Source organism: Tursiops truncatus, chromosome 20 (genome assembly GCF_011762595.2).
Source record: "Tursiops truncatus isolate mTurTru1 chromosome 20, mTurTru1.mat.Y, whole genome shotgun sequence".
NCBI lineage: Eukaryota > Metazoa > Chordata > Mammalia > Artiodactyla > Delphinidae > Tursiops > Tursiops truncatus.
The window spans coordinates 51,081,833-51,096,460 of record NC_047053.1 but is presented as its reverse complement, the minus strand read 5'-3'; the positions used below and the strand labels follow the sequence as shown (position 1 = coordinate 51,096,460).

Below are 14,628 nucleotides of genomic sequence, written 5' to 3'. Positions count from 1 at the left end.
AGGGGCCTGCTTTGCTACTGAGGCAGACCCCAGCCCCCACACCTGACACCAAGCAAGGAACAGTGCTTGCGAGGAACCAGGGAGGGGAGCCCCCGGACACAACAATCAGGGAGAGCTGAGGAATGCACTCCCCCCCACCCAACTACCAGCTGAGTCAGAAGGCAAGGCTTCCTGGACATTCCCCCACGAAACTTTGTGAAAGAAAAACATTATCATCCAAATGAAGACCATTAACCAGATGAGAAAGTCTCAACTTTAAAAACTTTATTTTTGTCTCACCCATCAACAGCACAAGATGTCTTCATCAGCTCCAATTTTTGCTTGCTTTTCTCCTCAGACTCTGTTCTACCATCTTAACCCATGGATATTGTAACACGTGGGCAGTTCCCTAGAACCAGAAAATATTTCTGCCTGTCGCCTTAAAAACTAAAAGTATGGAAGTGTAAGCTGCACTGTTTTAGCAGATTCCAAGCTGCCCAGTAAAATCCTACCTTGGGATGCAGACTTCGTGAGAAAGTCTGTCACCTACTCTAGCTCTAGTGGTAACTCAAGGAGACGCATCACCATAGCCGTTTCTCTACTTGTGTTTGTAACTCCCACTCCACACCACATTCCACTGGCTAGGATTTCAATGTCCTTCACAAGAACAGTGCAAGTAATTGGTTCCAGAACTCGTTATGATGGACCTTCTAGGAAACCAGTTCATTATACTGTATCAAATTTCGACACCTCATAAAAAGCTCACTAAATTACCAAGATTCCCAATCCTAATCTGCCTTGCCTCTTTCCAATCCTAAACCCCTTAAACCCTAAATTTGAAACTAGTCCAAACTTAAAAAAACACCCACCAAACTGTTTTATCGTGGCATAGAGACTTCCTACAACTACTGACTTCAAATTATACAGAATTCTTCTGTCTGATAGGTGTGGTTCTTGTGCCCATGTCCCGCTGACATACTATGCTTCACTGGCGGCCATCATTGGTCAAGAACACTAGTTTCATAGTGAAAAGGCGGCTTAAACTAAAGATTCTATACCTGTGGGCTTGTCTTAAAATAACTCACTTTATGAAGAGATCTATAAACGTGCTTCACAAACAGGTTCAGGAACAGACGCCAAATTTGAGTCCTGGAATTTCAAAGAAATTTACTTTCCTTCACAACAGAGGGGCAGGGGGGAGAATCATATTAATACAATCTTAAGCCCACACTGCATATACAGCTGTCACGGCATTTTCATAGAGCAGAGAGCGCTTTACATGCTTTGTAGAAGTATTTCTGCAAATAAATGCTTCCTTTGTCTACCAAGCAAAACCTTAAATAAACTTAAAGGACCTAGATAAAAGATGTATTAAGCTTTCAACATTCAATTTAGGTTTTTGACACTTAGTTGGATAAACAAGTTTATTTGTAAATTTAGTCAACATACATAATTGACCTAAAAACTTCAATAGAAGAATAAGTTTGAAAACCACTTGGAAAGCATCTCTATGAAGTGATTTTTCCCAGGACCTTATACCAGATGACACCATTTTAACCGGCAGAGGTTCCATGAGCTGAAGCTGTGTGTCCCTCCCCCACAGCAAGTTTACCCTAAGGGTTATTATAATACAAACTCCACAAGGAAAAGAAGTTCGGTATTGTTCCCTCCTGGTAGAGAAAAACTCAACCTAGTTATGAGACCAACCACAACACAAAGAAAAGCTGCACTAACTACTATATTAGTAACAGATGATGCTGGTGTGAATAACTTGTATTATATTCTAGAGCCCTTATAAATAAATCCCCCCGTTAGTGTCTGCATTATCAGCTAGAGGATTAGTTAACATGTGGTAGAATGAGGACTTATGCAAGGTATAATGCACAAAGCATCTTACTACGTATGAAAAACAAGTGCAGTCTAGTTAGGAGAAAACCAACCGGACTCTATGTTACACACACCTTAATGACAAGACTCCCCACCACATGTGAATGTAAAACATTTAATTTAAAAATGTTGACACTACAATATATAAAATAGCTATTATAAATGCACATAGTGTATTCTATAGCTGCCAGGTTTACTTTTTTTTTTTTTTTAATAAGGAAACTGTAAGTTACACTGTGGTTAAGACTTGTATCTTCACCCTTGAAAAAGCCCACATTCTATCACAGTGATGTATGGTCAGACTTAACAGCCCCAATTGTTAAACACTTGGATCAAGTCATAACCAGTTTTATTGCAAAAGGACCCTGTACACATTTATCAATTCTAGTACCTTAATAGCTACCCAACAAGTCATTAACATACAGAAACATGCATCATGAGAAGCAAGAAATATCACCCATCCCTTCTGCATATTAGCAACTTGTCACTCCTGAGCAACAGTGCTCACATCACTGAGGTCTGTGAACAGTCAGTCACTTTTCGCATTCATCCTGAGTGAAAGATGGAATGACTTAAGTACAAATGCAACATATTATAAACAATTTCTTACAAAAAAATCACAAATTAAACCAAAGTATTTTACAGAATTTACTACAAAACACCATAAAAACTGCCTTCACTTAAGCTCTCTCTCCCCGTATCCGGCGAGCCAACTGGATGTCTTTGGGCATGATGGTGACTCTCTTAGCGTGGATGGCACACAGATTAGTATCTTCAAACAAACCCACCAGGTACGCTTCACTAGCCTCCTGTTGAGGACAAGAGCCACACTATTAACTCTCTCCGAGGAGAACCGCGCGCAAGCCCTCCGCCCCTGCTACACGCAGCCTCGGGCCACCTCACCTGAAGCGCACCAATGGCGGCACTCTGGAACCTCAAGTCGGTTTTGAAATCCTGGGCGATCTCCCTCACCAACCTCTGGAAAGGCAGCTTCCGGATCAGAAGCTCGGTGGATTTCTGGTAACGACGGATTTCTCGAAGCGCAACGGTCCCGGGCCTGAAGCGAAGAGGAGGGCGTAAAGGGACACCGGTTAACCGAGAGCGCTGATCAAGCAGCAGGAAGCGTCCCGCTCGCGGCGCGCCGCCGAGTCATTGTTTTCCTGCCGCGCTGCCTACCTGTAGCGATGAGGTTTTTTCACCCCGCCGGTAGAGGGGGCGCTTTTCCTGGCGGCTTTAGTGGCCAGCTGTTTGCGGGGCGCTTTGCCACCCGTGGACTTACGAGCAGTCTGCTTGGTTCGGGCCATTTTCTTTCACCTGCGGAACAAATCCCTGACTCCGGGGCCGCGGCGCTCGTCTCCCAGGCTGCGGGGAGCGGGACGCCCGGCGCCCCTACCCTCCCGCCTCCTCCCACCCCAAGGCGGGCGGCAGATGGCCGAGGGCTGCCGCCTCCTCCCCCTCCCCTAATGACTCAGGCTGCAAGTAGCAGCAGCCTCCCCCGGGAGGGGGAGCGCGGGGAGGAGTCACTTCCCCTCCTCGACGGGCGGAGGCCCGGCTGCCCGGAACCCGGCGTCGGGACCTCTGAATCACCAGCGGGAAAGAGGCGGAGACATGGTTCCGGAACGAAGCCCCAAGGGAAAACCACCCGTCCCCACGCCGGCGCCAGCAAGCAGCCTGGGCAGCCCGCAGCAGCCGGCACTCGGCTCTCAACGGCCGCGGCCCGCGACATCAACGGCTGACAGGGCCTCATGTCACGCGTAAACCCAAGAACACTTACCCAATGCCTAAGTTCTACGCCGCTTCTCCGACAGCCGCGCCGCTCCTGCTGCCCAATGAAGAGCCGCAGTCGCCGAACTAACGGAAGAAGCTCCTCCGACTAACGACCAAACCGCTCTGCGTTCCAGGCCCCCCCTATGCCTCCGTTTTTATACTCACGCTTCACGCTGCGTCTCTGCGTAATAGGACCTTAATTTGCATACACCAACGACTTTTTCTATTGGCTGACGCTTTCGCCGACGCGCTGACATCCCCCGACACAAAGGCCGTGCTTCGGCCCCGTTCGCTGATTGGCGGACATCTAGACCACTGATTGGCTGTTAAAGTGGCCTAATGATTGGATAAATGGAAAGCGGAATGGACGAATCAGAGTTTAGCACTAAGCGGCTCTTCTGATTGGATAAAATGGAGCTATGTTTGGATCCTTCCCTTGGTTTCAAAGCTCTACAATAGAAAGTCAATGCAAATGAATTGCACTGGTCCCTATCAGGACTTAAAGAGTCGGGACGGGAAGGAGCCTAACCTTATTTGCATCAAGCTAATACAATGCAGGAGGAGGAGAGGTTTCTTTAACGAAAATTTTGTAAATATTTTCCAATATATAAAAAAACGTATTCCCTGTGATTACTTTTCAATCAAATGGGAGTTCTTTTGTTTGGTGGGGAGGGGTAAATAATAGATACAAAAAACAAATGTCAATAAATTATTTTAGAAGTACTGTTTTGTATGTTACTAGACCATCACAAAATACTTTGTGATTTCAAAATGCTTAAACAAGAAGTAACCCACTAAGCAACATATTTTTAAAATTATGTAATTCAACTGAACTAAATGACTACAGCCAGAATGGGAATAGTCAGTTCTAAAACTGTATTTGCATGTCCATAAAGAGCAAACAAAAGACAACTAAATTAAATACGTTCACTTGTATTTAATGGTATATCCTGGAATGTGTTACTTGTGAAGAAACAAGACAAATGTATAAAAATGGTAATCCTACCTTTGCCTAAATGTCTTGAGTGGATTTTAATATTTAGTTTTTCAGGTGACTCAGTTATATAAAATATCAAAGCAGGCTTAAGGTTAAGACCCGCCAAACAAAGCCCAGAAAATTGAAACAGAACCTTGGGCATTCTACTCCGCAGTTCTTACTCTGGGTTCACCGAACTGATTTATTTATTCGTTGGCCGTGCCGTGCGGCATGTGGGATCTCAGGCTCCCGGTCAGGGATGGAACCCGCGCCCCCTGCGGTGGAAGTGCGGAGCCCTAACCACTGGAGAGCCAGGGAAGTCCCTCACCGAATATTTTAAATTATTAAAATAAAAAAGCAGCAAAACCAGGTACATATAGATTTCAACTCAGAGAATTATTATACATAAATACAAATACCTCAAAAATTTACTCCTGACACCAGAGTTCCCCCTCTCACCATCAATAGTGAGAAAAAAAATGCAGTTTGAAAAAGCAGCTATGGCAAAAAACGCCTTTGACCCAACCTCTATTTCCAAATTCCTCTCGTTATTTCAGCCCTCTCAGTCATAACACGCACAGTATGTATTTAATTATTATATATCTAAACTTTTATGTGATAATTCAATCAACTTTAGTTTTCTGCCTTCTGCTCAAAGTTTAGGGTAGGGGAAAAATTAAGCTGTTTCATTCATGCCAGACTGAGAAGACAAACCAAGATGCCCTGTTCTCAGAACCTGGGTAAAGCCGAGAAACAGGGCGCTGGTTACCTCTCACATAAGAGGCTGTCAAATGTCCTGGGATGTAACAAGAAAAATACCCTGTCATCTTTTTTTGACTGCTCAGATGGCCTGGAGAAAGAATGGACTCCTGAATTAACACCCATTTTGTGTTCCAAGGCTTTTCTAGGAGATCCAGAACCCTGTCTGTCCCATGCTTTCTACGGGAGAAATAGTCTAGTTATCTGCCGCGCCCCCCATCCCCGTCCCCAGTTTTGCTAATTACTACAGAGGAACTAAAACTGCTCCAGGAGAAACTAGGTATGAATTTACATGCATCCATTTAAGGATGATTAGTGGAAACAGTTTGTCCCTCTTACTTGGCCGTCTTTTCGCTATGTTCTTCTTTTTCCTAAGTGGACGCAGGGGAGGAAAAGCAACACAGGAAATAGGGAACAACTGAAAATGTTAATACAGTCAAAACAACGCAAAACATGATGCAGCATGTAGGCTACTGTCCTAGTTCCTGTTCTGTCAGACTTGCTGAGTAACTTCGCACAAGTTACTTAACCTCTCTGAGTTTTGGTTTCCTCTTCTGTAAATTAAGCAGTTTGGATGGTATCATCTCCCAATTCTACTAGTACACACTTATTCTGAAGCTCATACCCTTATTTAAAATCTAGCACTCTTAACTATATTTCTTCATTCAAATCACACTTGGGTATTTTGGGGATAGCATATATGCCAATTATTTGGATTTAATAATAGGAGTAAAGCAATACACAACTTTTTTATGCTTTTGGAATTTTTCATCTTCAAATGCCCCTAGTGGTTAAACAACTGATTTGACATGTTTAAGAAATACCAGTTTCTCAACTTTGTAGGCTGACAATTTGGATTCTGATGTGAAGTTACTCGTAACAAAATAAAATAGATATGTATCAGTCTTAAACATTAACAATTTTCCATTCACCCCACCCTGCTTCACCGGTAAGGTTATTCGTTATTCGGAATGTGTTTCTTTAATGAGATTAACATTAGTTAACGTTATCTCATAAAATGTAAATTAGTCTGTAAAACAATGGTTTTAAATAGATTCAATATGGAAAACAAAGTTAAATAACAAGTGTTAAAATATCTATGAAGAACTTCGCCCAACTGGCGGGAAGCAGGGAGGAAACATTTTCACCAGTAGAAGCGCTGGCATCCGCAGCAGGAAACTGGAGTGGATTATAAATCGCACTCCCTACTCAAACCCAGGCCCTTCCTCTGGACACTGTGATGCTTCTCGACGCCCCTGCAACTTGCCAGTGTATCTGAGACTATGCTAGACGGAGATTAAATTCGTCCTTGGCCCTTAATGTACTGGAAACAAGTTGGTCAAGCCAGGTGTCGAGTTGAGAAGGGACCCAAGTCGTGGAGTTCCAGGTTTCAGGGCTGGTAAAGGTTTACGGAGCGCCTCAGCAAAGGCGCAGGAACAGAGTATGTAGTGTAGCTCTTCGTTAGCAAAGGTTTCTTAAGCTGACTTCCAACGGGCAGACTTTCCTTCACGCCTCTCAGCTTGGTCCCACTACAGGAATGAGGATGTTGGCGGACTCCAGGTGCCTGAAGCTCAAAGGCCCACTGCTCAGGGCCGGCATCAGAACCGAGCCCAGGGTGTGCTAAGTATGGAGGCGAGGTAATTGTTACACTGTTGGCAGTGCAATTACACTTGGAACCGTTTCCCAGCAGTCGTTAGGCCCTCCCTGGCTCTGGGCCTCTTCTACTCCAGGGGCTCCAATTTCAGGGAAAGGCTCCCGACTACAAACCTGGAAAGACGCAGTTAAGAAGAAACGCAGCCGGACTGCAATCCCCAGAAACCGTCGCGGGCCCTCAGCATCCGGGACACCGTCCGCAAGGATCCCTGGGTATTGTGGTCCGTTCCTTCGGCAGCAACCCTCGGCTGACGGTAAAATTCCAGCCGAACCTGGGACCACAACTCCCAGCAACCCTTGCTGCCGTGCGGGGGGTCTTCACGTTCTCGTGGCGCGGCGCAGGCGCACTGGGGCCTCGGCGCGGACCGCGCAGACTGAATAATAAAAGGGGAGCGGCGAAGAGGCAGGAAGACAGGACCATGTCGAAGGGCCCAGGGCCCGGCGGCTCCGCAGCTTCCTCGGCGCCCCCGGCCGCCACCGCTCAGGTGCTGCAGGCACAGCCCGAGAAACCGCAGCACTACACGTACGTAGAGCCCCCCCCGCCGCGCGCGCACGCCTGACGTCAGCGGCCAGCGTGAGTCACGCGCGCAGGGAGAGCGCGAGGCGGCCTCTCCCTCCCCCCTTCTTCCTCCGGCCCGGCCCAGACCGGTTCCAACCTGCTGGGGCCGGTCCCAACTGCCTCCAACTGCCACCAACCTTTGGTCGGCCGAGGGGCGGGAAACCCGGTCCCCGCCGCCGAGTGGGGAAGGCGGGAGCTTGGGATGCGGAGTGCACACATCTTAGGCCGGGCCTTCGAGGCCTAACTGTTCCTTAGACCATAAAACCACAATGCCAGGCACTTTAGGGGCGATAAGAAGTCTAAGACGCGACCAGAATGAGTTCCTAAGGGGCCAGCCCTAGACCCGCTTATAAATGACCGTTAGCGTGAAGTCTTGTCAGGCGACCCATGTAGTGTGCACAGGGGGCCTTTTGTGTCCGTGAGGTCCGTGTGTCGTCCACAGAGGTCACTCTTGCTTGAATTCACTTAAACAGTTGACCCAGCCCTAGTCAGGGATCCCAAGGGTGATGGGGTCCGAATGTGTCCCCAGGCCCAAGCCAAATGTGGCATCCGAGGGAGCCCCAAATGCTGATGCTACGAGAGTCCAGTTAAGATGGGAAGCCTCTTCCTGGGAATCTGCTTGTGTCTAAATGTAGGTCCCTGTCGTCTTTTTATAATATTGCCTCTCAAGGCGCTTCAAGCAACTGCCTAGTGCTAGATGCTTTGGGAGAAAGAAAGAGAAAAAGAGGCAGGCCCTCCTGTTAAGCACAATGTTGGTTTCCATTTTTCCGTGATGCTCTTTGAGTGCCCCACATCCCCTTCGTCTCCCAAGTTGTGAGCAAGTTTAGAAGGATCCCCAAGTGTACCTCAGTCTTGCTGGAGATTTTGGAAGTTGGGGGTTGAACAGCCCTTAAGGGGAACACGGTAATGCTGCCTGGTGAACCAAGAGCAAGAAGCATGTGTTGGAGTAGAAGGAAGTAGACAAGAGGAGCGCTTGTTTGTCACTGATGGAAGTGAGACCCATTGGGAGACTCTTCTGGGATAAGGGAACATCGATTTTAGGAAGTGTATTGGTTTCTCTGTGAGATTCTCTGTTACTGGTTGAAATCATTTGAAACTTTTTGTGGACTTAAGTCTGACTCATGTTAACTATAACTTTTTTAATATGGCCATTTGCATTGCTTTCTTACTGGAGTTCTTTCTGCAGTCCTGCCGCTGGCTTTGGTGAGATGGTCTTATCTCAGAGAATTCAGTGATCAGATGAATGGTGTGGTCAGGCAACAGTAGGGTCTTGATTTGGAAATCTGCAAACTTCACCTTATTGGAACTTATTTATAATCACTGGTTGCTCAGATCACGTTTTTTCAGAAAAATACCGATAACATTTTGAGTAATGTGAATCTTGGTTTCAGCAACCTCTGTTTCTATGTTGTGTTGTCATTGTCATTGAGTATATTATGGAGTCTATATTAGAAAGGCTTTCTAATCATGTTGGAATTGAGAGATGAAACAAGTCAACAGCTGTGTAAATGTTAATATGAGTCTTTGTCCTCTTGATGCTCATTTGTTTAAAAACTGTCTTTCCGTTCCTCGTGGGGTAAGCACAGAGTAATCAGTCTTGGCTCTTAAAGTGGCTTAGCAGCAGATGAAATGCCCAGGCCTGATTGGGTGGTTGGTGGTTGGAGGTGTTCCCATCTCTTTATTTTCTGTTATCTGTTCGTGTGTGTGTGTGTGTGTGTGTGTGTGTGTGCGTGTGTGTGTGTGTGTGTGTGTGTGTGTGTGTCCAGAAATCAGAGATAGAAGTCAGTTGTCTTTCTTGGTAGGTTTATGAGCATTCAGAAACCTTGATGATGTGGAAAGCTTCATTCAGGTCTGAGGAGCAGGGAGCATGAGGACACATGATGACACGAGTACACTTGTTGGCTCTGAATTTATTTATTAAAGGTGAACCCATTTGTTTTCCTTGGGGGTTAGGAGACACGAACATTTTAATTTTGATTTCAGTATTTGCTATAAAATTTTGAGCTGCCGAGCATTTTTTTCATTCTCTTTTGTAGCATGAATTTCCAGAATTTGTTCCAACCTGAATATGACCTTATCTAGTGCATTGATCCCATTGTTGAATACAGATATAGACTCCTTGTTGTTTTTTGAATGTTTGTATTTTTTTACCTGTCAAATTTTTTTTACATTTTAAAACTTTCTGATATGTTAATTTTGTGTATTTTTTTGTACCTGATGTTATTTGAGATTATGTGACATGCATTAATTTTGCAGTAATCTAGAAGAGATTTGCATTAAAATTGAATCCCACTCATCATAATGTCAGTCTTGGCAAACACAGTTGAATCCATCAAAAGCAAAAATTGTGTTCCTGTTGGCTTGCTTCTTGCCCTTTATTCTTATACCACAACTAAAGTCCTAGAGTTTGAGCCCTCCTTTTCCCAAACCAAGAGGATTATTCGTAACATAGTTTGAAGGATAATTATTTTGTTGGCTTTTCTTTTTTGTAAGCTGTTGAATATTCTTACTTTAAGGGAAACTTGGAATTAATCCTTTCAGAAAATTGGTGTAGCGGGCACTTGTGCTAGACTTGAGGAATCCATCCCTTTTAGATAACGGTTATATCAGAATTTCCTCTGTTGTACACTTCCAAGTATTGGATTAGCACTAAGTAAAATGATAATATGCATGTATTAGTACTTTTCAACACAAGAACCATGTGACCTCTTGCTAGGTAATTTGTCTATTTTTTTTGACAAAGACTAAATTTAATGCAGCTTTATTTAGAACAAGTCCATCATATTTTAGAAGAGTTTTATAAAAACAGACTGAAGAATGGGAAATTTTGGAGCAATTTACATTCTGAAATGTATCTACAAATTTAGCTAACTTTGGGCTTTCTTACTACATAACAATTATATTGTTAAAAGTGTATAGCTGAAAGGTCACCAAAAAACCTGCCATCTTTAATAAAACATCCCAGTTTTGGGACTTCCCTGGCCGTCCAGTGCTTAAGATTCTGCGCTTCCACTGCAGGGGACACAGGTCCAACCCCCAGTGAGAACTAAGATCCCGCATGCTGCGTGGTATGGTCAAAAAAATCCCAGTTTTGGGAATTCTCTGTCAGTCCATTGGTTAAGACTTGGTGCTTTCACTGCCGTGGCCCAGGTTCAATCCCCGGTCTGGGAATTGAGATTGCGCAAGCCGCGCAGCATGGCAAAAAAAAAAAAAATTAAGTTTTTGACCTCATTATTTTGACCCTATAAGAGGATATAAACCTCAAAGACATTAAATCATTTTTGGATTCTTTTACCTGCAATTGATTCTCAGACTTCTTAATTCTCTTGTATTAAAGGAAAATGAAATTCTAGTTTATTGACGGTTACTTGGAGGCTTCTGGCCACTGGGTGATTTCTTATAGGTAGACAGAGGATAAGTGCTTTATACTCATCTAGCCAGGTGTCATTTTAATTTAGGACTGTTTCCTGGGCATCTTTAAAGAAGAATAATGTAGCAGTACTTCCATAGATAAACTACTTTGAGGGAAATCTGTTAGTTTATACATTATATAAATGTCGTGAGCTTCACTTGATTGCATCTGATTGTGTTTTGGAAAATCCAGGCAATGAACAGTATTTAAATCATTATTGCAGATTGCAATAACTTTGTAAATACATTGCTAGAGCACAACTTGTTGCACAATGGAAGTCATTGGAAGCATTGCTTAGCAGCCTTGGCAAGAATGAGTTAAATTACCAATAAACATTTCTGGATCTTGTTTACTTGTTTATCAAGGAGAACTAATTTCTTGCAGGACAAAAATTGAGAGCTCACTGTGGCCTTCAGGCAAGTCCACAAAATCCCCATTAATAAGTGTTAAGTGCCCATGCTAAGGGTAGACTCAATTTTAGCACCTAGTTGATATTTGCTATAATCTAAATTAATGATTAAAGTGAAGATTTGCTTAATGGTTAAGTTTTTTTGTTTTAATCCAGCTATGTTAGATACTAAAGAAGGCTTCCCCACAATCCATATGCATCTGCTTTGACTGGTGGTTTCTATCAACCTACAAAGACTGTGGCTTATTGGTGAGGGCAGCTGGACAACTCTGAGAGCAACTTAGAGAAATCCATCTTGGGCACACTCTATAAAGGAGCTCCTTCTCTGCAAATAGCACCCCAGATAAGTGCACAAAAGCAAGACACCCTCGTGGACCTACTTCCTCCCGCTTTCAACACCCTGATGCCTGAAGGTGAGGTCTCCTTCCTGTGTGTCTTAGAAGCTGTGAGCTCACTTAGGTAATGAGAGGCCTGCGACAGCCTGAGCACCGCACATCTGCAGGCTTTCCTACCAGACCTTTGCCTAAAGGTTATTTTTCTCATTAGGAGAGACTCTAGGTTAGAAGACTGATAAAAGTAAGGTTGCATTTAAAGCTACATTACTTTAAATAGAGAACTGATCTAGGGATTATTTTCTCAAGTGGGGACAATATTTGCTTAATCATAAAGTTTTTCATTTTGTTTTTTGTTTTTTTGATCCAGCTGTGCTTGATACTAAAGGAGGTTTTCCCACATATGCATCTTCTGTATTTTGAAATTACAACTATGGACAGTTATGGCTAATCATAGTAGATTGTCTTCCCTTCTTTTAACACCTTGGATGAATTTTGGGGCACATTAATGTGTTATGTGAAGATGGATGTTGAATGTAAGTTTCTCTGCCATTCTTAGCCAATATATAAAAATTACATTAGCCTAATTGCTAAAAATGCCAAGGATTTGCGTTCAGTATCTTTCTGGACAATGTAGTTTTCTTGTTTTCTTACCATATAGATACTCTATAGATTCACCCCAGCCAGCCATCTTAAAATACCTGCATGGGCAACAGAGAGATCTACGGAGAAAGTTTGGGTAAAATCATTGCATATGAAAATAGGTATGGGGTTTATTTTGGGGGGATGGAAATGTTCTGGAATCAGACCATGATGATGGTTACACAACATGATGAATATCCTAAAAACTAATGAAATGTACGCTTTAAAATGGTGAATTTTTATGTTGTATAAGTTACATCTCAATTTTTTTGGACAAAAGCGTTGTTATAATCAGTGTATATGAGTCCCTCCTACTAGAGAGGCCTTAGACACATGGCCTATCAGGGCTTGGCAGCATCAGTCAGCATGGGAAAGCCTGCAGTTTGTGAAGAGCTCTTGGCACCCTTTTCCCAGCCTTCTCAATGGCTTCGTCTCCGTGTATCCATTCTAGGCGAATGCCTCCATGTTGTAAGTCTGAGGAGATGCTTTTAAGAAGTGAATACTCAGCAAGTGTGAGACTCCTAGTTGTTGGTAGTTGTACTTTAAATTGTCTCTGAATTGGTAACCGTTATAAAGAACAAGCACACTTTTCCCAATACCTTCATAAAATGAATTATGTTTACTTCCTAGGGTGGGTGGGATGTAGAAGAGGTTGCTGTTCTGCTAAAATGAATTGATTCTGTTCATCAGGTATTGTGATGATTGTTCTGATGTTCACATGGGCATTTCTGTAAGAATAGGCCATGTGTTTTAGGCATTTAAAGTGATATCAATGGCTATAATATTTTCGTTCAAATAATCTCAACAAACTTTTAATATTTTCTCTATAAAATCCCTCAACTTTCACCCCTTTTTTCTTTGCCAGTGTGTAGAATTTGACAGCAGTATCAAGAGCTGATGAGGAGGAGAAGATGGAAAGGAGTCTAGCAACTTAAAAATCTCATAGCGTTCTGTGAGGTGACCTTTTTCCTGTTGGTGGCTCAATTTATTTAGGAGACAAAGAAGATACTAAGGCCTGTGATAGTACCGTCATGTCATATCTGAGCTTATTTTCCTCCCTTATTCTTTACATCACAGTTTGCTTTTTGTGTTCATAAGTTGACTCATTTGTTTCCTATTAGTATTTGAAACACCATATGGTCACCATAAGTCCTAACAAAATGACTTCTAATGAGGAGGGGAAGACCCATGTTCCCACCTTCCTATGAAATTTTGGCCTATTCACAAAACTACCCCATTGAAGAGAGATAGTTATGCTTAGGAAGGAAGAGGTTGATAAAAACATTTGGCATGGTGTTCTATGACTTAAAAATTTTAAGTAGTAGTTTTTATATCTAAGCTTTTATTAATTTTGGTAAGAACATTACTATATCGTTTTTATTTCACTTTTAGTGCTAAGAGGTGCCAAGCATCTGGTAGCCTGCCAGCTCAGGGTTTGTGTAAGTCAAACAACATGAATTAGAAACTTGTACTTATATTTTCTTATTTAAAACCAAACAGAACAGATTTTACTATTGAACTTTTATAATGAACACATAAAATGAATATTAAATATCCAATAGAGTACATTGAAGTTAACATTTCTGTTTTTGTTTTTAGTAACTTATTTTATGGTATTGAAATTATGGCCTGTCAAAAACTCCCAGACATATTTTCAACAGCTTCTAGAGAGCCACTTATGCTTATTTGTTACTACTCTTGTTTTTCCTGTAGCTCAGTTAAGAAAAGCATAGTTAACAGCATGGTGTTTAAGACTAGTGACTCTAGGACCAGACTGTCTGGGTTTGAAGCCCAACTCTGCCGGTTACTAGCTGTGGGACCTTGGGCAAGTGACTTCCCTCTTTGTGTGTCAGTTTCCTGATGATACCAATGATACCTGTGCCAAGGGGTAGTTATGAGGATTCAGTGAGTTAATGTATATAAGGTGCTTAAAACCGTGCCTGGCACTTAGCACAGTGTAAGTACTATTCTTATCAGTGTCTGAACAGTGCTCAGGTTACTGCTTTCAGTTGCATTGCTACCTCCTTCAACAGCCTGTGGGTCCGTGTTGTCTTCAGAGCACTCTCCTCTCTTCCCTGTCCATTCGAATTTCACTTCAGTCGCAGTTCTTATAGCCTCCATCAGCCTGGTTATATCTCAGACAATGAATTTGTGTTCTCAACGGAACTACTCTTTCAGGGATCAAGACTGTTGTACAGAAGTGTTCAAAATAACACATCAGTTAAAACCTTTATACTAAAATGTTTGTCAAAT

The 14,628-nt window shown here is 43.0% G+C and overlaps 2 protein-coding genes across 9 annotated transcripts in view; one reads left to right on the top strand and one right to left on the bottom strand.

Moving 5' to 3' along the window:
* Positions 1-1,126: 1,126 nt before the first annotated feature.
* On the bottom strand, positions 1,127-3,794 carry H3-3B (H3.3 histone B). The gene is made up of 4 exons (XM_033846686.2): positions 3,641-3,794; positions 3,043-3,180; positions 2,770-2,923; positions 1,127-2,675 (listed from the first exon to the last, which is right to left on the bottom strand). The coding sequence occupies exons 2-4, from the start codon at positions 3,168-3,170 to the stop codon at positions 2,547-2,549; spliced, it is 411 nt and encodes a 136-aa protein (XP_033702577.1). The 5' UTR covers positions 3,171-3,180; positions 3,641-3,794; the 3' UTR covers positions 1,127-2,546.
* Positions 3,795-7,328: 3,534 nt separating this feature from the next.
* UNK (unk zinc finger) overlaps positions 7,329-14,628 on the top strand; it is a 33,864-nt gene continuing 26,564 nt past the window's right edge. For 2 of the 8 annotated variants that reach the window (XM_033846678.2, XM_073798264.1), the window contains exon 1: positions 7,329-7,544. In XM_033846678.2, coding sequence (XP_033702569.1) covers positions 7,441-7,544 — 104 coding nt within the window. In that variant the 5' untranslated portion in view covers positions 7,329-7,440. Of the gene's footprint in view, positions 7,545-7,681; positions 8,212-9,481; positions 9,504-11,557; positions 11,815-12,103; positions 12,270-12,394; positions 12,498-14,628 lie in introns of those variants that run through there. The other 6 variants (XM_033846675.2, XM_073798262.1, XM_033846676.2 and 3 more) reach the window with 6 other exon arrangements.